The sequence below is a fragment of the Pristiophorus japonicus genome, chromosome 8, assembly GCF_044704955.1.
Source record: "Pristiophorus japonicus isolate sPriJap1 chromosome 8, sPriJap1.hap1, whole genome shotgun sequence".
Lineage (NCBI taxonomy): Eukaryota > Metazoa > Chordata > Chondrichthyes > Pristiophoridae > Pristiophorus > Pristiophorus japonicus.
The window spans coordinates 17589097-17612726 of record NC_091984.1 but is presented as its reverse complement, the minus strand read 5'-3'; the positions used below and the strand labels follow the sequence as shown (position 1 = coordinate 17612726).

At 45.6% G+C, this 23630-nt stretch overlaps 1 protein-coding gene across 1 annotated transcript in view; it reads left to right on the top strand.

Moving 5' to 3' along the window:
• gipc2 (GIPC PDZ domain containing family, member 2) overlaps window positions 1–23099 on the top strand; it is an 86749-nt gene extending 63650 nt beyond the window's left edge. The window contains exons 4-6 of the mRNA XM_070886524.1: window positions 12333–12445; window positions 17986–18067; window positions 20647–23099. Coding sequence (XP_070742625.1) covers window positions 12333–12445; window positions 17986–18067; window positions 20647–20798 — 347 coding nt within the window. The 3' untranslated portion in view covers window positions 20799–23099. The remainder of the gene's footprint in view (window positions 1–12332; window positions 12446–17985; window positions 18068–20646) is intronic.
• The last annotated feature ends 531 nt before the right edge of the window (window positions 23100–23630 follow it).

The following is a 23630-nucleotide window of genomic DNA, read 5'->3' as shown; positions in this document are numbered from 1 at the left end:
TGCAGGAGCACGCCATTCGGCCCTTCGAGCCTGATCATGCAACCTCAGTACCCCACTCCTGTCTTCTCTCCATATCCCCTAATCCCCTTAGCCGTAAGGGCCACATCTAACTCCCTTTTGAATATGTCCAACGAACTGGACTCAACAACTTTCTGTGGCAGAGAATTTCACAGGTTCACAATTCTCTGGGTGAAAAAGTTTCTCCTCATCTAGGCCCTATATGGCTTACCCCTTATCTTTAGACTGTGATCCCTGGTTCTGGACTTCCCCAACATCGGGAACATTCTACCTGCATCTAACCTGTCCAGTCCCGTCAGAATTTTATACGTTTCTATGAGATCCCCTCTCATTCTTCTAAATTCCAGTGAGTATAAGCCTAGCCGATCCAGTCTTTCCTCATATGTCAGTCCTGCCATCCCAGGAATCAGTCTGGTGAGCCTTCGCTGCACTCGCTCAATAACAAGCATGTCCTTCCTCAGGTTAGGAGACCAAAACTGCACACAATACTCTAGGTGTGGTCTCACCAAGACCGTGTACAACTGCATATTTACTGTTTCCATTTTGCCTTCCAATTGGGTGTACAGAGGTGAGATCTGCCCAAAAGTTGAAGGAATTGTCCTTGAGAGGAGGGAGAATAGAGACACACTGTTCTGGATTTAGAAAAACTATATAACGAGCAAACTGACTTATCCTTTAATGTTGTTTAACTAGGGGTCTCTGGCAGCGATTTTCACTTCTTCCAGTAAATGTGTGCACATCTGTGTGTTTGGGGAGAAGTATAGGCGTTGCAGTGGGGCACTTTGTGGAACTATGCGAGTTAGTCTGGCCTTCGTGTACAGAATGGCTTTGATCGTGCAACACTTCTGTAATGATCTGTCATTAATAAACTTGCAGAATGAGCGTGTAATTCTCAATGAATTTCACTATAGATAAATGAGGTACATTTTGGTAGGAAGGATAAGGAGACAACGTATTCTTCAGAAAATAGGAGTCTAAATGGGGTGGAGGAGCAAAGCGATCTGGGGGTATAGATTCACAAATCACAAAGTTGAGATGCAGGTTAATAAGGCCCTTTATAAAAATTTTAAAAAGCACTGCGGTTTATTTCTAAAGAGATACAACTGAAAAGCTGAGCAGTGATGTTAAACTTGTATTGAACCTTGGTAAGGCCACACTTGGAATAATGTGCACAGTTCTGGTCTCCATATTATAAAAAGGATATAGATGCACTGAAGAAGGTGTGAAAAAGATTCACAAGGATGATCCCAGAACTAAGTGGATATACTTGTTGGGAAAGGCAGAACAAGCTTGTGCTCTTTTCTCTAGAGAGGGCTGACCTGGTAGAGGTCTTTAAAATTATGAAATAGTTCAATAGGGTAGACATAGAGAAAATGTTTCCATTTGTAGGGGAGCCCAAAACTAGAGGTCATAAATAGCCACTAATAAATCCAATAAGGAATTCAGGAGAAACTTCCTTACCCAATGAGTAGTGTGAATGTGGAACTCATTACTACAGTGAGTAGTTGAGGCGAATAGCATAGATGCATTTAAGGGGAAGCTAGATAAGTACATGAGGGAAGAAAGGAATGGGAGGTTATATTGATGGGGTTAGATGAAGAGAGGTGGAAGGAGGATCGTGTGGAGCATAAATGCCGGCATGGACGAGTTGGGCCGAATGACCTGTTTCTGTGCTGTAGACTCGATGTAACTTGACGCAGTCTGAGAGTCCCCCAGTGCCCATCACTGAAGATTTTAGAAAGAAATCACTTGCTTCCAAATTGTAATTTACATTTGATAGAATTACTCACATAATAGTATCTGAGCAAGCAGGAAGAGACGGAATTCAGGCAGGGGTACTGACGCCATCATCGCAAAGGGGGGGGGCCATTCGAAGACGGCGGGAGTGCCAGCTCTGTGGCTTCAGAAGTGCAGTCATTGAAAGTTGGCATGCAGGTACAGCAGGTGGTGAAGAAGGCAAATGGCATGTTGGCCTTCATAGCTAGGGGATTTAAGTATAGGAGCAGGGAGGTCTTACTGCAATTGTACAGGGCCTTGATGAGGCCTCACCTGGAATATTGTGTTCCGTTTTGGTCTCATCTGAGGAAGGACGTTCTTGCTATTGAGGGAATGCAGCGAAGATTCACCAGACTGATTCCCGGGATGGCAGGACTGACATATGAAGAGAGACTGGATCAACTGTGCCTGTATTCATTGGAGGTTAGAAGAATGAGAGGGGATCTCATTGAAACATATAAAATTCTGATGGGACTGGACAGGTTAGATGCAGGAAGAATGTTCCCGATGTTGGGGAAGTCCAGAACCAGGGGACACAGTCTATGGATAAGGGGTAAGCCATTTAGGACCGGGTTGAGGAGACACTTCTTCACTCAGAGAGTTGTTAACCTGTGGAATGCCCTACCGCAGAGAGTTGTTGATGCCAGTTCATTGGATATATTCAAGAGGGAGTTAGATATGGCCCTTATGGCTAAAGGGATTAAAGGGTATGGTGAGAAAGCAGGAAAGGGGTACTGAGGTGAATGATCAGTCATGATCTTATTGAATGGTGGTGCAGGCTCAAAGGGCCGAATGGCCTACTCCTGCACCTATTTTCTATGTTTCTATGTTTACATGATGCAGAGTTATGATGGCTGAAGGCTCGACCTCTGATGGACCGGTGGAGCCGAGGTACAAGTAAGAAACAGAGTAACTGTGTACTGGGTGAGCCACGGACTTGGGCGGAATATCTTGTGTTGGGCACACAGATGGGCGAAAGTACAATCGCTATTTCGATTTATGCTCATCTGAATTCTGAAATAAAACAGAAAATACTGGAAATACTCAGCAGGTCAGGCAGCATCTGTAGCGAGAAAAGCAGAGTTAACGTTTCAGGTCAATGACCTGTCGTCAGAACTGGAAAATTTACATGTACAAGTTGAACCTCCCTTAACCGGCATCCTCGGGACCTGGCCTGTGCTGAATAGAAACATAGAAAATAGGTGCAGGAGCAGGCCATTCGGCCCTTCTAGCCTGCACCGCCATTCAATGAGTTCATGGCTGAACATTCAACTTCAGTACCCCATTCCTGCTTTCTCGCCATACCCCTTGATTCCCCTAGTAGTAAGGACCATATCTAACTCCTTTTTGAATATATTTAGTGAATTGGCCTCAACAACTTTCTGTGGTAGAGAATTCCATAGGTTCACCACTCTCTGGGTGAAGAAGTTCCTCCGCATCTCGGTCCTAAATGGCTTACCCCTTATCCTTAGACTGTGACCTCTGGTTCTGGACTTCCCCAACATTGGGAACATTCTTCCTGCATCTAACCTGTCTAACCCCGTCAGAATTTTAAATGTTTCTGAGGTCCCCTCTCATTCTTCTGAACTCCAGTGAATACAAGCCCAATTGATCCAGTCTTTCTTGATAGGTCAGTCCCGCCATCCCAGGAATCAGTCTGGTGAACCTTCGCTGCACTCCCTCAATAGCAAGAATGTCCTTCCTCAAGTTAGGAGACCAAAACTGTACACAATACTCCAGGTGTGGCCTCACCAATGCCCTGTACAACTGTAGCAACACCTCCCTGCCCCTGTACTCAAATCCCCTTGCTATGAAGGCCAACATGCCATTTGCTTTCTTAACTGCCTGCTGCACCTGCATGCCAACCTTCAATGACTGGTGTACCACGACACCCAGGTCTCTTTGCACCTCCCCTTTTCCTAATCTGCCACCATTCAGATAATAGTCTGTCTCTCTGTTTTTACCACCAAAGTGGATAACCTCACATTTATCCACATTATACTTCATCTGCCATGCATTTGCCCACTCACCTAACCTATCCAAGTCGCTCTGCAGCCTCACAGCATCCTCCTCGCAGCTCACACTGCCACCCAACTTAGTGTCATCCGCAAATTTGGAGATACTACATTTAATCCCCTCATCTAAATCATTAATGTACAGTGTAAACAGCTGGGGCCCCAGCACAGAACCTTGCGGTACCCCACTAGTCACTGCCTGCCATTCTGAAAAGTCCCCATTTACTCCTACTCTTTGCTTCCTGTCTGACAACCAGTTCTCAATCCATGTCAGCACACTACCCCCAATCCCATGTGCTCTAACTTTGCACATCAATCTCTTGTGTGGGACCTTGTTGAAAGCCTTCTGAAAGTCCAAATATACCACATCAACTGGTTCTCCCTTGTCCACTCTACTGGAAACATCCTCAAAAAATTCCAGAAGATTTGTCAAGCATGATTTCCCTTTCACAAATCCATGCTGACTTGGACCTATCATGTCACCTCTTTCCAAATGCACTGCTATGACATCCTTAATAATTGATTCCATCATTTTACCCACTACCGATGTCAGGCTGACCGGTCTATAATTCCCTGTTTTCTCTCTCCCTCCTTTTTTAAAAAGTGGGGTTACATTGGCTACCCTCCACTCTATAGGAACTGATCCAGAGTCAATGGAATGTTGGAAAATGACTGTCAATGCATCCACTATTTCCAAGGCCACCTCCTTAAGTACTCTGGGATGCAGTCCATCAGGCCCTGGGGATTTATCGGCCTTCAATCCCATCAATTTCCCCAACACAATTTCCCGGCTAATAAGGATTTCCCTCAGTTCCTCCTCCTTACTAGACCCCCCGACCCCTTTTATAACCGGAAGATTGTTTGTGTCCTCCTTAGTGAATACCGAACCAAAGTACTTGTTCAATTGGTCCGCCATTTCTTTGTTCCCCGTTATGACTTCCCCTGATTCTGACTGCAGGGGACCTACGTTTGTCTTTACTAACCTTTTTCTCTTTACATATCTATAGAAAGTTTTGCAATCCGTCTTAATGTTCCCTGCAAGCTTCTTCTCATACTCCATTTTCCCTGCCCTAATCAAACACTTTGTCATCCTCTGCTGAGTTCTAAATTTATCCCAGTCCCCAGGTTCACTGCTATTTCTGGCCAATTTGTATGCCACTTCCTTGGCTTTAATACTATCCCTGATTTCCCTTGATAGCCACGGTTGAGCCACCTTCCCTTTTTTATTTTTATGCCAGACAGGAATGTACAATTGTTGTAGTTCATCCATGCGGTCTCTAAATGTCTGCCATTGCCCATCCACAGTCAACCCCTTAAGTATCATTCGCCAATCCATCCCAGCCAATTCACGCCTCATACCTTCAAAGTTAGCCTTCTTTAAGTTCTGGACCATGGTCTCTGAATTAACTGTTTCATTCTCCATCCTAATGCAGAATTCCACCATATTATGGTCACTCTTCCCCGAGGGGCCTCGCACAACGAGATTGCTAATTAATCCTCTCTCATTACATAACACCCAGTCTAAGATGGCCTCCCCCCTAGTTGGTTCCTCGACATATTGGTCTAAAAAACCATCCCTTATGCACTCCAGGAAATCCTCCTCCACCGTATTGCTTCCAGTTTGGTTAGCCCAATCTATGTGCATATTAAAGTCACCCATTATAACTGCTGCACCTTTATTGCATGCACCCCTAATTTCCTGTTTGATGCCCTCCCGAACATCACTACTACTGTTTGGAGGTCTGTACACAACTCCCACTAACGTTTTTTGCCCTTTGGTGTTCTGTAGCTCTACCCATATAGATTCCACATCATCCAAGCTAATGTCCTTCCTAACTATTGCCTTAATCTCCTCCTTAACCAGCAATGCTACCCCACCTCCTTTTCCTTTTATTCTATCCTTCCTGAATGTTGAATACCCCTGGATGTTGAGTTCCCAACCCTGATCATCCTGGAGCCACGTCTCCGTAATCCCAATCACATCATATTTGTTAACATCTATTTGCACAGTTAATTCATCCACCTTATTGTGGATACTCCTTGCATTAAGACACAAAGCCTTTAGGCTTGTTTTTTTAACACCCTCTGTCCTTTTAGAATTTTGCTGTACAATGGTCCTTTTTGTTCTTTGCCTTGGGTTTCTCTGCCCTCCACTTTTCCTCATCTCCTTTCTGTCTTTTGCTTTTGCCTCCTTTTTGTTTCCCTCTATCTCCCTGCATTGGTTCCCATCCCCCTGCCATATTAGTTTAACTCCTCCCCAACAGCACTAGCAAACACTCCCCCGAGGACATTGGTTCCGATTCTGCCCAGGTGCAGACCGTCTGGATTGTACTGGTCCCACCTCCCCCAGAACCGGTTCCAATGCCCCAGGAATTTGAATCCCTCCCTGCTGCACCATTGCTCAAGCCACGTATTCATCTGAGCTATCCTGCGATTCCTACTCTGACTAGCACGTGGCACTGGTAGCAATCCCGAGATTACTACTTTTGAGGTCCTACTTTTTAAATTTAGCTCCTAGCTCCTTAAATTCATTTCGTAGGACCTCATCCCTTTTTTTACCTATGTCGTTGGTACCAACGTGCACCACGACAACTGGCTGTTCTCCCTCCCTTTTTAGAATGTCCTGCACCCGCTCCGAGACATCCTTGACCCTTGCACCAGGGAGGCAACATACCATCCTGGAGTCTCGGTTGCGGCCGCAGAAACGCCTATCTATTCCCCTTACAATTGAATCCCCTGTCACTATCGCTCCCCCACTCTTTTTCCTGCCCTCCTGTGCAACAGAGCCACTCACGGTGCCATGAACTTGGCTGCTGCTGCCCTCTCCTATTGAGTCATCCCCCTCAACAGTACTCAAAGCAGTGTATCTGTTTTGCAGTGGGATGACCACAGGGGACCCCTGCACTACCTTCCTTGCACTACTCTTCCTGCTGGTCTTCCATTCCCTCGCTGGCTGTGGACCCTTCTCCTGCGGTAAGACCAACTCGCTCCACGTGCTACTCACGTCATTCTCAGCATCGTGTATGCTCCAGTGTGAATCCACCCTCAGCTCCAACTCCGCAACGCGGACCGCCAGGAGCCGGAGGTGGATACACTTCCCTCACATGTAGTCGTCAGGGACACTGGTGTTGTCCCCGTGTTCCCACATGGTACAGGAGGAGCATATCACGTGACCGAGCTGTCCTGCCATGACTTAACCCTTAGATACACTTAAATTGGCAACAACAATGTTAAAAGTTACTGACTAATAAAGAAAAAGAAAAACTACTCACCAATCAGCAGCCAATCACTTACCACGTTGGCTGTGATGTCACCTTTTGATTTCTTTCCACTTCTTTTTTGCCTTCTCTCCCAGCTGGAGCTGCACCGGTCCCCGGACTGCTGAGCCTTTTATAGGCCGCTGTCTCTCTCGACTCCCGCCTCTCTCAACTCTCCCCGGACTGCTGAGCCTTTTATAGGCCGCTGCCTCTCTCGACTCCCGCCTCTCTCAACTCTCCCCGGACTGCTGAGCCTTTTATAGGCCGCTGCCTCTCTCGACTCCCGCCTCTCTCAACTCTCCCCGGACTGCTGAGCCTTTTATAGGCCGCTGCCTCTCTCAACTCCCGCCTCTCTCAACTCTCCCCGGACTGCTGAGCCTTTTATAGGCCGCTGCCTCTCTCGACTCCCGCCTCTCTCAACTCTCCCCGGACTGCTGAGCCTTTTATAGGCCGCTGTCTCTCTCGACTCCCGCCTCTCTCAACTCTCCCCGGACTGCTGAGTCTTTTATAGGCCGCTACCTCTCTCGACTCCCGCCTCTCTCGACGCTCCCCGGACTGCTGAGCCTTTTATAGGCCGCTGTCTCTCTCAACTCCCGCCTCTCTCAACTCTCCCCGGACTGCTGAGCCTTTTATAGGCCGCTGCCTCTCTCGACTCCCGCCTCTCTCAACTCTCCCCGGACTGCTGAGCCTTTTATAGGCCGCTGTCTCTCTCGACTCCCGCCTCTCTCAACTCTCCCCGGACTGCTGAGCCTTTTATAGGCCGCTGTCTCTCTCAACTCCCGCCTCTCTCAACTCTCCCCGGACTGCTGAGCCTTTTATAGGCCGCTGCCTCTCTCGACTCCCGCCTCTCTCAACTCTCCCCGGACTGCTGAGCCTTTTATAGGCCGCTGCCTCTCTCGACTCACGCCTCTCTCAACTCTCCCCGGACTGCTGAGCCTTTTATAGACCGCTGCCTCTCTCGACTCCCGCCTCTCTCAACTCTCCCCGGACTGCTGAGCCTTTTATAGGCCGCTGCCTCTCTCGACTCCCGCCTCTCTCAACTCTCCCCGGACTGCTGAGCCTTTTATAGGCCGCTGCCTCTCTCGACTCCCGCCTCTCTCAACTCTCCCCGGACTGCTGAGCCTTTTATAGGCCGCTGCCTCTCTCGACTCCCGCCTCTCTCAACTCTCCCCGGACTGCTGAGCCTTTTATAGACCGCTACCTCTCTCGACTCCCGCCTCTCTCAACTCTCCCCGGACTGCTGAGCCTTTTATAGGCCGCTGTCTCTCTCAACTCCCGCCTCTCTCAACTCTCCCCGAACTGCTGAGCCTTTTATAGGCCGCTGCCTCTCTCGACGCTCCCCGAACTGCTGAGCCTTTTATAGGCCGCTGCCTCTCTCGACGCTCCCCGGACTGCTGAGCCTTTTATAGGCCGCTGCCTCTCTCGACGCTCCCCGAACTGCTGAGCCTTTTATAGGCCGCTGCCTCTCTCGACGCTCCCCGAACTGCTGAGCCTTTTATAGGCCGCTGCCTCTCTCGACGCTCCCCGAACTGCTGAGCCTTTTATAGGCCGCTGCCTCTCTCGACGCTCCCCGGACTGCTGAGCCTTTTATAGGCCGCTGCCTCTCTCGACGCTCCCCGAACTGCTGAGCCTTTTATAGGCTGCTGCCTCTCTCAACTCCCGCCTCTCTCAACTCTCCCCGGACTGCTGAGCCTTTTATAGGCCGCTGCCTCTCTCGACGCTCCCCGAACTGCTGAGCCTTTTATAGGCCGCTGCCTCTCTCGACGCTCCCCGGACTGCTGAGCCTTTTATAGGCCGCTGCCTCTCTCGACGCTCCCCGGACTGCTGAGCCTTTTATAGGCCGCTGCCTCTCTCGACTCCCGCCTCTCTCAAGGGATTTTGCCGGATAAAGGGAGGTCAGCCCGAGGGAGCGGGGTGGGGGAGGCAGCCTGAGGTCGGGAAGGCAGTGGGCGGAGGTCGGCGCCCTCGGCGGACCACAAAATGTCGGCGGGCCGCGAAGGAAGTGTCAGTGCGGGCCGAGTGTTGGCGCGGCCCCTGGCGGGTGTGGGTGTGGCCCCAGCAGGCCTTGTGTCGGCCTGGCCCCAGAGCTGGGGTGGAGGTCGGCCGCGTTCTGTACATGTGCCGCCGGCCGCTGGAATCATGCCGGATAAGGAAGTCCTGGATAAGGGAGGTTCAACCTGTAATAGATTTTAAGCAAATACAGAGGCGGGGAAAGTATGTGGGGGGGTGGAGGTTAAAGAACAGAAAGACCTTCCCTTTTGTTCTTTCCTTCCCACCCTCCTTTCCGTACCTCTGTATTTGCTTAAGAACTTGTTACATCTCGAACATTTTTCAGTTCTGACAAAAGATCACCAACCTGAAACGTTAACTCTGTTTCTCTCTCCACAGATGCTGCCTGTCCTGCTGAGTATTTCCACCATTTTCTGCATTTATATAGTGCCTTTAATGCAGTAAAATGTCTATGTGCTTCACAGGAACGTGATCAGACATAATTTGATACCACTGTACCACAATATCTTGTGAAACTCCCGTGTAATGATGCTCCTTTTGATGACTGCCCTTTCAAAATGATCCCGTCTAATCAAGTATTGGAAATTAGGCAGAGTTTGGCAACAAGTTGTGCACAGCACCACCAAGTGGCCAAGGTTGGGTACTATTGCTGTGCAGCTTCTTGATATCCAAGTTCAGTTATATTGCAGCCCATCGGAAGCAGCAGGTTCTGTATCTTCTCTTTCGACCGACGCCACTAAAAACTGATAACTGGACGGTGATCTCATTTGTTGTTTGTGGGACCATACTGGGTGAAAATTGGCTGCAGCTTTTGCCTACGTATTAAGAGCCCGCACGTCAAAGGTATTTAATTGGCTATCAAGCGATTGGGGAATTGATGAGAACATGATAAGGTCTATGTAAATGCTGGTTCTTTTCTTCCAGCCATTATGATTGGCTGGAACGGAAGTGGGGGGAGTTCGAGATGTACCTCTTGTCATTTGTAAGTTGGTTGTTGGTGAGCAGGGTGTTCAGTTAATCCGCATCTGCTGTCTATAAAGTTCCACTGTGGAAGTTCGCTGCCTGCTGCCCAGAAAGGATACTGCAGATCAGAGCTTGGCTCCATCTCCTGCTGCAACACTTGCTGGCAATGAGAATGCTCTGCTCCTCTCTATTCATATAACAGCTGTAAACTGCGTGGATCACCAGTGACTTACAGCTGTCCGCTGTGGCTCAGTGGGTAACGCCCTCGCCTCTGAGGCAGGAAGGAGGCTGTCGGTTCAAGTCCCACTCCAGAGACTTGAACATATAATTCAGGCTGACACTCGCAGTGCAATACTGAGGGAGTGCTGCACTGTCAAAGGTGTCATTGGATGAGATGTTCAACCGAGGCCCCGTCTGCCGTCTCGGGTGAACGTAAAAGATCCCAAGGATCTTTTTTTGAAAAGTGATACTGGTTGAAAGCCTTCGAATGGCGACCCTTTGCGATGATGGCGTCAGTACCCCTGCCTGAATTCCGTCTCTTCCTGCTTGCTCAGATACTATTATGTGAGTAATTCTATCAAATGTAAATTACAATTTGGAAGCAAGTATTTTGAAGAAGTGGGGTGTCCTAGTCTCCTGGCCAATATTTATCCCTCAACCAATATCACTTTTCAAAAAAAAAAGAAACCGATCATCTGGTCATTATCAAATTGCTATCGAACTTGTATAGCAGAACAGGCAGTACTGATATATGACGGTACCCAATACTGGCCACTTGATGGTGCTATGTACAATTTGCTGTGTTTCCAATATTTGATTAGATGGGAGGGCGATCTGTTAGCAAAAGGCAGTCATCAAGAAGAGCGTCCTTACACAAGTGTTTCAAAATGTATTGTAGCGTAACGGTGTCAAATTATGTCTGATCGCTCCTGTGACGTGCCTCAAGATGTTGTAATGCATTTAACAGCGCTATATAAATGCAGGTTGTTATGATACTAGATAAACCCAGGGGTTCAAATCCCACCGTGGCGTTGTGCAATTGAATTCAATAAGTCTGGAAGATTTTCCAGTTCTGATGAAAGGTCGTCGGCCTGAAACGTTAACTCGGTTTCTCTCGCTACAAATGCTGCCTGATCTGCTGAGTATTTCCAGCATTTTCTGTTTTTTATTTCAGAACTCAAATGAGCATAAATCGAGATAGTGATTGCACTTCTGCCCACCTTTGTGCCCAACACAAGATATTCCGCGCAAGTCCGTGGGTCACCCAGAACACAGTTTCTCTGCCTCTTGTTTCTTGCTTGTACCTCGGCCCTGCCAGTCCGCCAGAGGTCGAGTCTTCAGCTATCACAACTCTGCATGCTGTAATTTTCCTAACTGAACCATGCTGGTGTTAATGCACCACCCCAGCCTCCTCTAACCCCATCAACATTCTATTCCTTTCTCCCTCATGTATTTATCTAGCTTTCCTTTAAATGCATCTTTGCTATTCGCCTCAACTACTCCATGTGATAGTTCCACATTCTCACCACTGTCTGAGGGACTAACTTATATTTAAGGCCCCCAGTTTTGCTCTCCCCACAATTGTAAACATATTCTATACTTCTACCCTGCCAAAGCCTTTCCTAATCTTAAAGACCTCTATCACGTCACCACTCAGCATTCTCTTTTCTCTGAGTCGATGATTAGGAGGTGACCAAAAGCTTGGTGAAAGAGGTAGGTTTTAAGCAGCATTATAATGGAGAGCTGGAGTTACCCGGGCCATTCATCCAGTAACTGCTGTTTTTACTCACCATAGCAACAGTCACTGCGTGTCAAAAACAATTTTTGTATGTGAAGTGCTTTAAGACATTTCTGAGAGACAATCTATGGCACTGCATTAAAGTAAGCCTTCATTATCCATTCTTTCTGGTCTCGTTCACTTTGTGCTACCTTGCTCTATGCAAATTGGCTACTGCATCTCCCTATCTAACAGTGACTTTCCTTTAAAAGTAATTCATTGGCTGTGAAGCATTTTGGGTCGTCTTGAGGATGTGAAAGGCTCTATATAATTGCAACTGTTATTTTTTCTGTCACTGTTTTCTCTCTCTTTTCTGTTCCCTTTCAGTGTTACAAAACCTTTTTAGCACAATATGATTTGACATCATACAGGACCTGAAGGAAAGGTGAATAAAGAGTTGTGACCTATTGGAAAGCTCGAATTTGGAAAACCTGACTTATGCTGAGAATTGTATTTCACCGTTTTGTGATATTTGGAGACATTTTAAATTAAGTTTGTTTTTCTTTTCTTTGTCAGAAGCGATTGAGTCAAGGTCACGAGGAGGAAAATCTGGTGTTGATGGCAAGATTGGCACAGGGAGGGGTACACTACGATTACGTTCAAAGGGACCTGCAACTGTTGAACAATTGGTAAGTGCTACAGAATGGAATGAGCTCCTGAACACAGTTTAAATATTGAGGTTCAAATTCGTTTCATTTTAATAAAAATGTGTTTTTTTTGTACTGGACAATGTAACTCTTAGCCCTGCGTTAAGCACACCCAGATCACGGATGACACAGGCAAATGTGGAGTAAAGCTCCCTCTGCTCTGCCCCGATAATGTGGTTCAGCCTGAACCTCAGACGATCACCCAATACTGCTTCAGTGTGGTGCTTTTTTCCTCCATTTCTCACCTCAGTCACCCTGTGAGATTGTTGATTAGTACTGAATAGGGGACAGTTTTGTGGCTTAGCTTCATTTCCAATAAGAACACAGTTTCTCTGCTAAAGAAAGGACTCAAAAGGAAAAGCGTTTTAAAATCATGAAGGCTTCGGTAGTGTGGTTATGGAGAAACTGTTTCCACTTGTGAATGATTCCAGAATAAGGCGGTGCAAATAAAAAATCACCGCTAACAGATCAAGTAAAGAATTGAAGAAGAATTTCTTTACACAGCGTGGTGAGAATGTGGAACTTACTGCCACGTGGGGTGGTTGAAGCAGGTAGCATTTAAGGGGGAGGCTTGATGCATACGCATCAAAGGGCATAGAGCGATACAAGGGGCGGGGTGGGAGGAGGTAACTGGAGTGGGAGGAGGCTCGTGTGGAGCATAAACACCAGCATAGACCAGCTGGGGCGAATAGCCTGTTTCTGTGCTATAAATTCAATGTAATTGTATGAGTCCCATCAGACTGGGCTGGATTTCAATCCAGGTGCCAGTGTCAAAACACCCAGTTTCTGCCTATAAATTTATATCTGTATTAAAATTTCTGTTTCAATGCAAAATTATATTTCAGCTAACTTCAGTTTGCATTGTGTCTGATACCTGAACCTGTGGAAATAGTACACTAAATTAGCAACAGCAACTTGCATTTATATAGCGCCTTTAACATGGTAAAACATAGAAACATAGACATAGAAGATAGGTGCAGGAGTAGGCCATTCGTCCCTCCGAGCCTGCATCGCCATTCAATGAGTTCATGGCTGAACATGCAACTTCAGTACCCCATTCCTGCTTTCTCGCCATACCCCTAGTAGTAAGGACGACATCTAACTCCTTTTTGAATATATTTAGTGAATTGGCCTCAACAACTTTTGTGGTAGAAAGTTCCACAGGTTCACCACTCTCTGGGTGAAGAAGTTTCTCCTCATCTCGGTCCTAAATGGCTTAACCCTTAACCTGTCTAAACCCGTCAGAATTTTAAACGTTTCTATGAGATCCCCTCTCATTCTTCTAAACTCCAGTGAATACAAGCCCAGTTGATCCAGTCTTTCTTGATATGTCAGTCCCGCCATCCCGGGGATCAGTCTGGTGAACCTTCGCTGCACTCCCTCAATAGCAAGAATGTCCTTCCTCAAGTTAGGAGACCAAAACTGTACACAATACTTCAAGTGTGGCCTCACCAAGGCCCTGTACAACTGTAGTAACACCTCCCTGCCCCTGTACTCAGATACCCTCGCTATGAAGGCCAACATGCCATTTGCTTTCTTAACCGCCTGCTGTACCTGCATGCCAACCTTCAATGAATGATGTATCATGACACCCAGGTCTCATTGCATCTCCCCTTTTCCTAATCTGTCACCATTCAGATAATGGTCTGTCTCTCTGTTTTTAACCACCAAAGTGGATAACCTCACATTTATCCACATTATACTTCATCTGCCATGCATTTGCCCACTCACCTAACCTATCCAAGTCACTCTGCAGCCTCATAGCATCCTCCTCGCAGCTCACACTGCCACCCAACTTAGTGTCATCCGCAAACTTGCAGATACTACATTTAATCCCCTCGTCTAAATCATTAATGTACAATGTAAACAGCTGAGGCCCCAGCACAGAACCTTGCGGTACCCCACTAGTCACTGCCTGCCATTCTGAAAAGTACCCATTTACTCCTACTCTTTGCTTCCTGTCTGACAACCAGTTCTCAATCCACGTCAGCACACTACCCCCAATCCCATGTGCTTTAACTTTGCACATTAATCTCTTGTGTGGGACCTTGTTGAAAGCCTTCTGAAAGTCCAAATACACCACATCAACTGGTTCTCCCTTGTCCACTCTACTGGAAACATCCTCAAAAAATTCCAGAAGATTTATCAAGTATGATTTCCCTTTCACAAATCCATGCTGACTTGGACCTATCATGTCACCTCTTTCCAAATGGGCTGCTATGACATCCTTAATAATTGATTCCATCATTTTACCCACTACTGGTGTCAGTCTGGTATAATTCACTGTTTTCTCTCTCCCTCCTTTTTTAAAAAGTGGGGTTACATTGGCTACCCTCCACTCGATAGGAACTGATCCAGAGTCTATGGAATGTTGGAAAATGACTGTCAATGCATCCGCTATTTCCAAGGCCACCTCCTTAAGTACTCTGGGATGCAGTCCATCAGGCCCTGGGGATTTATCGGCCTTCAATCCCATCAATTTCACCAACACAATTTCCCGACTAATAAGGATTTCCCTCAGTTCCTCCTCCTTACTAGACCCCCCGACCTCTTTTATAACCGGAAGGTTGTTTGTGTCCTCCTTAGTGAATACCGAACCAAAGTACTTGTTCAATTGGTCCGCCATTTCTTTGTGGAGCAAAGAAAATGGGGGTGCGAAAAAGGCCAAAATTGGTGGAGCACAGAGATCTTGGAGGGGTGTAGGACTGGAGAAGGTTACAGAGATAGGGAGGGCTGAGGGCATGGTGGGATTTTCAAACTAGAATTTTAAAATCGAGGTGTTTCAGGACCGGGAGCCAATGTAGGTCAGCGAGCACAGGGGTGATGGGTGAACGGAACTTGGTGCGAGTTAGGACACGGGCAGTAGAGTTGTGGATGAGCTCCAGTTTAGAGGGTGCAAAGTGGGAGGCCAGACAGGAGAACATTGGAATAATCGATTCTAGAGGTAACCAAGGCAAGGATGAAGGTTTCGGCAACACATGAGCTTAGGCAGGGGCGGAGGTGGACAGTGTTATAGAGGTAGAAGTAAGTGGTCTTGGTGCTGGAGAGGATATGGGATCGGAATCTCCACCATAATTGGCAGTCCCTCGGAATCGAGGAAGACTTGCTTCCACTCTAAAAATGAGTCCTTAGGTGGCTCAGCAGTCCAATACAAGAATCACAGTCCCTGTCACAGGTAGGACAGATAGTCGTTGAGGGAAGAGGTGGGTGGGGACTGGTTTGACAAGCGCTCTTTCCGCTGCCTGCTCTCGGCAATGGGACTCGAGGTGCTCAGCGCCCTCCCAGATGCACGGAAACTCACCTCGGGGTCAAATATTTTACTATTTTAGGAATACACTAAATTTCTTTGTGGGGTTGGTGGGAGGGAGAAGTCCAGCTTCCAGTTCTAATATGTAATTATAAATTGTCTAGCTTCCAACCCATTAATACTGATCCACTATGAGCCAGATGCTTCTGCAGTGTGTTTTTAAACAACTAGTTTTATTTATTTGACCCAGCTACAGAAAAAGATGTAACGGGCTGATATCCAGCATGTGAAGCATCACATAAACGTGACAAAGCGTGGTGCGCGTATTATAATAAATTTCAGTTTTACCCCTGCAATCCCACCTTCAAGAGGACCCAGCGAGCGGGAAACCGAGAGCACCAAGTGTTCTGTACTGCCCATCCCCTGGGCAGGCTGAAGGCCACCCAGAACACGCCTCTCCCCCATACATCCTCCAAGTACATTTCACAAGGTGAATACAGAATATTGTTTCCAATTCTGGGCACCACACTATAGGAAAGTTGTGAAGGCCTCAGACAGGATATAGAGGAGATTTACTAGAATGGTACTTCAGTGATATGGAGAGACCAGAGAAGCTGGGGTTGTTCTCTTTGGAGCAGAGAAGGTTAAAGGACGATTTGATAGAGGCGTTCAAAATCATGAAGTGTTTTGATAGAATAATAAGGAGAAACTGTTTCCACTGGCAGGAGGGTCGGTAACCAGAGGACACAGATTGAAGATCATTGACAAAAGAACTAGAGGGGGAGAATTGTTTTTTAACACAGTGAGTTGTTATGATCTGGAGTGCTCTGCACCATGGGCCAAATGTCCCCTTCTGCTGCGAGATTCTATGATTCTATTGTCTCTTGTATGGGTGCCGCTACAATCTCCCTGAAGGCAGGCATAGCAAAGACTTGGTGAGTGAGGCTTGATACAAATCATCAAGCGATTTTATACCACAGCGAGTGAATGCACAGAACAGTTATCAGATTCACTTTGTTCAATCAGTGCAACAGGTCTTGGTGTAATAAGAAAACCAATGACCAAACTGCCCCCTCCCACACCACATTCTCTCCTGCACTCCAGCCCTGCAGCAATATGTTTGAAAATCCTTTACCGCCTTTGTTTGGATCCTTATTGAACTATTGCTTATGTTCCTTTTTAACTTGTGTGAATCCACTATACTTTAAAATCTATTTCCACATTTTTTCTGTTCAGGAAAAATGGTCAATAAAATAATGCTAAAACCTGTCCAAAATTCTATCCATAAATATGATTCTCGCTCTCCAAGGGTAGCTTTAGACACCATGCACTATGTTGCTGGTTCGGAATTACATCGGGAGTTCTCGGTGTGTAGCCATAATTATCTCGGTTTGTTTTATCTGTCGGCTGTGGCTCAGTTGGTCGCACTCTCATCTCTTGAGTCAGAAGGTGGTGGATTCAAGCCCCACTCTGGAGACTTGAGCACATAATTCAGGCTGACACTCCCAGTGTTGTACTGAGGGAGCTTCCGCACAAGTGCTGTCGTTCAGGTGAGACGTTAAACCGAGTCCCCTGTTGCCATCTCAGTTGTACATAGAATCATAGAAATTTACAGCACGGATGGAGGCCATTTCGGCCCATCGTGTCTGCACCGGCTGACAAAAAGCTATCCAGCCTAATCCCACTTTCCAGCTCTTGGTCCATAGCCCTGTAGGTTACGGCACTTCAAGTGCACATCCAAGTACTTTTTAAATGTACATAAAAGATTCCACGGCACCAATCAAAGAAGAACTGGGGAGTTCTACATGCGGTAGAAGGAGAAGCCAGATCAAACACATAAGGGAGAAAGGAATAGAAGGTTATGCTCATTAGTTGAAGAGGGGTGAGAGGAGGCTTATGCGGATCATAACGGACCAGTTGGGCAGAATGGCCTGTTTCTGTACATTCGATGTGGTTCTCAAAACGCCTGGCCAACATTAATCCCTCAACCAGCACTTTAAAGTACCCTTCCAGATTATCAGGTCATTTAATTGCTGTTTTTTGGGCCTTGCTGTGCTCAAATTAGCTGCTGCATTTCCTACATTACAAGAGAGACTGCACTTCAAAAGTTTGGGATGTCCTGAGGTCGTGAAAGGTGCTATATAAATGCAGTCTTTGTTTTTTTTTGAAGCAATGTATAACGTGAGGATCTATTTTGTGTGTGGTAAATTTGTTGATTGCCTTGCAGTCTGTAGTCAATTGATTTTTATTCTTGAAATAACTTCTTTCTCAACAGCCCACCGAATTCGAAGAAAAGGCAATCAGTAAAGTCGATGACCTTTTGGAAAGTTATATGGGTATAAGGGACACAGAGCTAGGTGAGTTTCTTGGTATTTTTCTTAACTTGCATGGTATTCGGGTCTATCGAACTCTAATTAACCTCAGTGCTTCTCTCTCTTCCTTGTGACCACCTGTGAAGTGTGTATCCAAAGTCGTATCATTACTTTTTCACTAGGATTTCAGGGTGCGAGTTTGAAATTTTCATACTACGCCCACTTAATGTGTGAAAAGCATCAACAGTTCAGATTTTCTGCTTCCAAACTTTGGTTAGCTAAAGAGCATTTTGAACTGTCTAACGCTAGGGTGCGGACGCTTCTTTTGAAGTATTTTGCTTTTTACTTATTTTTACTTGTTGCGTGACTAGTCTGTCAACTTGAGCACCAGTTTGAAACATAGAAACATAGAAACATAGAAACATAGAAAATAGGTGCAGGAGCAGGCCATTCAGCCCTTCTAGCCTGCACCGCCATTCAATGAGTTCATGGCTGAACATGAAACTTCAGTACCCCCTTCCTGCTTTCTCGCCATAACCCTTGATCCCCCGAGTAGTAAGGACTTCATCTAACTCCCTTTTGAATATATTTAGTGAATTGGCCTCAACTACTTTCTGTGGTAGAGAATTCCACAGGTTCACCACTCTCTGGGTGAAGAAGTTTCTCCTCATCTCGGTCCTAAATGGCTTACCCCTTATCCTCAGACTGTGACCCCTGGTTATGGACTTCCCCAACATTGGGAACATTCTTTCTGCATCTAACCTGTCTAAACCCGTCAGAATTTTAAACGTTTCTATGAGGTCCCCTCTCATTCTTCTGAACTCCAGTGAATACAAGCCCAATTGATCCAATCTTTCTTGATAGGTCAGTCCCGCCATCCCGGGAATCAGTCTGGTGAACCTTCGCTGCACTCCCTCAATAGCAAGAATGTCCTTCCTCAAGTTAGGAGACCAAAACTGTACACAATACTCCAGGTGTGGCCTCACCAAGGCCCTGTACAACTGTAGCAACACCTCCCTGCCCCTGTATTCAAATCCCCTCGCTATGAAGGCCAACATGCCATTTGCTTTCTTAACCGCCTGCTGTACCTGCATGCCAACCTTCAATGACTGATGTACCATGACACCCAGGTCTCGTTGCACCTTCCCTTTTCCTAATCTGTCACCATTCAGATAATAGTCTGTCTCTCTGTTTTTACCACCAAAGTGGATAACCTCACATTTATCCACATTATACTTGCAGAAGTAGGTGAGGACTTTGCAAGGTCAGCTGGGCTGAGATTGCGTGAAGTCTTTCTGATGTGATGTCTCTCCATCTTGACTTTTTTTTCTCCCGTATTTTTGAAGACTGCAGTGATTGTTTACACGGGAATGATTTGCTCGGCCACTTCAGAAGGTATTAAGAATCAACCATTTTGTGCGACTGACCTGTATGTTCTCAGCAGATTCTGTTTTTGTAACAGCCTGACATAGTCATACTCGCATGTTTAAAACTCACCAGGTTTGTAGACAGTTTATGTAGTAGGTATTTAGTCACTACAGTCGCAACAATTTGGTCGGACTTTGAGTATTGAAAGAACATTGTCGACAAATGTTAAGTTTCAGCTAAACAAACTTTATTTCCCAAAGTAGAATTAAAGTTCAAACTATTAAAGTAGAAATAAAGTACAAACAATGTATAAAATAGTACATAAGCCTCACTACTTGTGCTCGTATTACCCGTTAACAGAGGTGATCAGTCTCCGCACTGGTGTCCTGCTTTAAGCTCCCAGCTTAAGGTCCAGCTTCTCTCTCTCTCTCTCTCTCTCTCTCTCTCTCTCTCTCTCTCTCTCTCTCTCTCGAGGGTGAGTCCTAGGTTCTCACTGCCTAGGTTCTCGCTGCTTCTGTGGGATTTCCCTTCCTGGTTTATACTCTGCTATAATCTGTTCCATCTCTTTGACTACACATTTGTCTGTGCCCTGGTGATTGGGTTATTCTAGTTAAAATCTGTCCCATTTCCTTGATTACATTTTGTCTGTACCCTGTTGATTAGTATATTCTAGTTACTGGCGATGCTAAGGAAGCATGGCTAATCAAAATTCAATTGGTAATTCATTTTATGTTCAAGGCACCTTAACCTTACTCTCGGGGGGGGGTCTTGCCATTTTATGTTGCTATAGCCTGCATATTTCTACATGCATCATATCCATCAGCCAGTAACCTTCATAACCATCCACTGGCAGGATAGACCCTCTGGAGGTGGGGGCACAGTCAGGTGGGGTGGTTCTGGGAGGCCTAAACATTGACATTGGATGGCTTAGGTCAAACACTATAGAGCAAGTGTCCTGCTGATGTCCTCTTCCCCCAACCATTGAAACAATATTTCTCCATGTTGAGTTTCACTTGGAGAGCGCTCTGAGGGAAGTAAGGGCACAGAATGGGAGAGGGGACTTCAATATCCACCACCAAGAGTGGCTCGGTGGTACCACCCCGGCTCATTCCTGAAGGACATAGCTGCCGAACTGAGCCTGCATCAGGTGGTGAGGGAACAGACATCCTGTGAAGCTGCATGGGATGTTTTACTATGTTAAAGGCGCCATATAACTGTAAGTTGTTGTTAAAACCTGGTGTCCTTTTTCTCTCCAGCTGCGACCATGGTTGAGGTCGGAAAGGATAAGAAAAATCCGGATGAATTTGCGGTGGCGCTCGACGAAGCTCTCGGAGACTTTGCATTCCCAGACGAGTTTGTCTTTGACATTTGGGGAGCGATAGGTGATGCAAAGAAGGGAAGACTTTAGTGCCACCATTTCCATAGGAATTGATGGACAGTGTTTTAAACCTCTTCACTCATTGTTCCCTTTTTTAATGTCAAATGGACAATTAACTTTGTAGCCTGAAAGTGGAGTGAATGCAGTTTTAATTGAAGCGTTTGATTTGCCCTGTGACTCCTGTCCATTCGTGCTATTGCAGCCTAGTTATATTGAGTACTTTTGCTTCAATAAACTAAACAAGAGCACAGTGATCATAAACACTAGGCCGTATAAAAGTACAACCATTGAAGCACCGAGCACTCTTACACCACCCCCACTCCCTCCCTCCCCCCACCCCAGGTTGTGTTGGGAAAGAGAAAAGGGCAGAAGTGCCTTGATCAGCCGCAGCACGGACCTCCTTTTTCATGGGTCTTGTTGAGCAATTTACCGTCACTGCTTCTCCTTGGTGTATGCTGGAGAGCAGCGCTAGATGCAAATATAAAGGAATTTGTGCGGGGTTGAGAGATCAGTATGTGCTCACTGTCTTCTCTTTTCCACCCCCCCCCCCCCCCCCCCCTATTAGGAACTGTAAAAATCCAAGCACTTGTAATGTGATTGACCATTTGCCAGCGTTGCCACTGGGTAAAGTGGCAATAATGGGAGCTTGAAAGGTTTCATTCAATATCCAGTTCAGTTAAACAAGAATTGTGGCTACAGACTTTGCTCTTTCAAAATTGAATTGTGTCTGAAGGGAGCGTTTGGAATTTCTAACACCCTGGTTTAGTGCTGGTGGTAACAATTTGAGGTGGTGAATTAAGAGTACTGTACACTAAAGCATATTGGCTGTGATGCGATTCCCTACCAGTATACTAAATAAGGCTGGTGGCACCATTGATTTATAAATTATATTGGACCAAAGATTTTCTCAGAAGAATATTTTATACACTCCAATTCCTCAATCTAATGGGGGTTTTGTATAATTCTAAGCATATATGGGCCTAATATATTTTGAGTCAAAATACACAATGACAAAAAGAGTTTTTATAACTGCAATCTTTTTTTTTTAAATGAAGCCTTAAATTTATTTACCACAGTGTGCCTAATGCCATTCCACAGTGTGTTTTTGTCACCAAATTGTCTTCTAATTTTGTTTTGATCTTTGTGTGAGATGTGGTACCAGGGCTGTCACCTAATCAGAAGTTGGTAGGGTTTCTACTTTAAATATAGAGCTAATACTTCCTGTTTTGGTTCATTTAATCTGTAAATACACGTTGCCTATTGACTTGTATGAATGTAGCTAGGAATTTACTGCGATGGTTTGGGTTCTCATTACCTGGGGCGATGCTGCCCCAACGCTCATTCACTCGAAAGCTATTCCTTAATTCCAGTGATGCAGAGAACCTGGGAAACTAGCCAAGACTTCTCTAAGAATCGTTTTTGTATAACATTGTTTGTTGAGTCAAACTATATAATTTTTTTTCCACCCACTGCTTGGAACATATTCATTTCATTTTTTAATGCAGCATATAGCAGATATAATTATTGCAATTGCATCATGCATTGGATGTCTATAATCTTCAACATCTTGTTTATTTATTTAAGCTCTTTTGTTCTACGTTGGAATGGATTGGTGTTCACAATTGCTACATTTTTCAATGGGGTTTGGGTGCTTAATCCATTCTATATTACTATAACTTTGCAGAAGCACTTGCCTCTGAAACTGTTCCCGGGGGTGTCCAACCTTAATCTCCTGAGGGCCGCACAATTATGTGCCAAGGAGCCTCACCAGACCATGAATGAACATTCCCATTAATTTACATATGTTTCAAGCTGTTGATACGAGCAGGTTTCGGTGTTCCGATAGAGGATTTGTCCACCAATGAGACAACAGTACAACCCCCTCTCCCGCTGCCAAACTCTCAGGCCCACAAAATTCAAATGGGTCCAACCAGAGTAAGAAACACGAGCACAAACGGGGCCTGACCTGCTGGGGATCTGGTGGCTGCTGGTGACCCACAGGTCGCAGTTTGGATGCCTTTGTTCAACGGGACCAGTTTCCCTTTCAAACCCAACCAATTTTCTTCTGCACTTTCATTCATAGGAAAATCAACAAATAAATACGGGGAAAAATAACTTATTAGAGCAATATTCACAAGGGTGTCGCACAGCGAAAATAGACATTCTGCCATAATTGTACTTCAGAATGCCACTATGGGTTATAATGACTACTTTGCCGAAAGCAATGCATGTGTGTGCAAACTACTGAAAATTAGAAATGAGATTTACACTACATTAAGTGAAAATATCTTCTGTAAAGATTGTTTTCTATTAAAGTTTTTTTTTGAGAAACCTTGTGTTAAAAAGAATTAATATGATAAATAACTTACTACTGAAATACTGTTCTAGTATTTTTACTATTAAACCCATTGTACAGCATGTATCATTACTTTTTGCATTCATCATAATGGATGTTCGTTCTGGGGAATATACAATCTGTCAGCACTCCCAGGTCAGCTATAGCACGGTGCAGAGTAAAGTTTCCTCTATTCCTCTCCAATAATATGCCTCAGTTCCACACTCGAGCACTTCCTGCTACATCGATGTGATGGATTTTCTATTATTTTAATGCCAAATTAGACCAGTTTTGTACATGTTTCCATTCCCACTATGAAATGAATTGAGACTGCCCAACCTCATGTCTCCCAGAAGACTCTTACCCCCTATCAGACTGGGCTTGGTTCAAACCCAAATACCAGAGATTAAAGACCAGAATCTAATCCACTGTACCACCCAATCCCCATGCATTTTCTAAAAGGAAGAACTTGATATCGTGTCTTTCATGTCACAAAACACCTCACAGCCAACAAAGTACCGTCACTG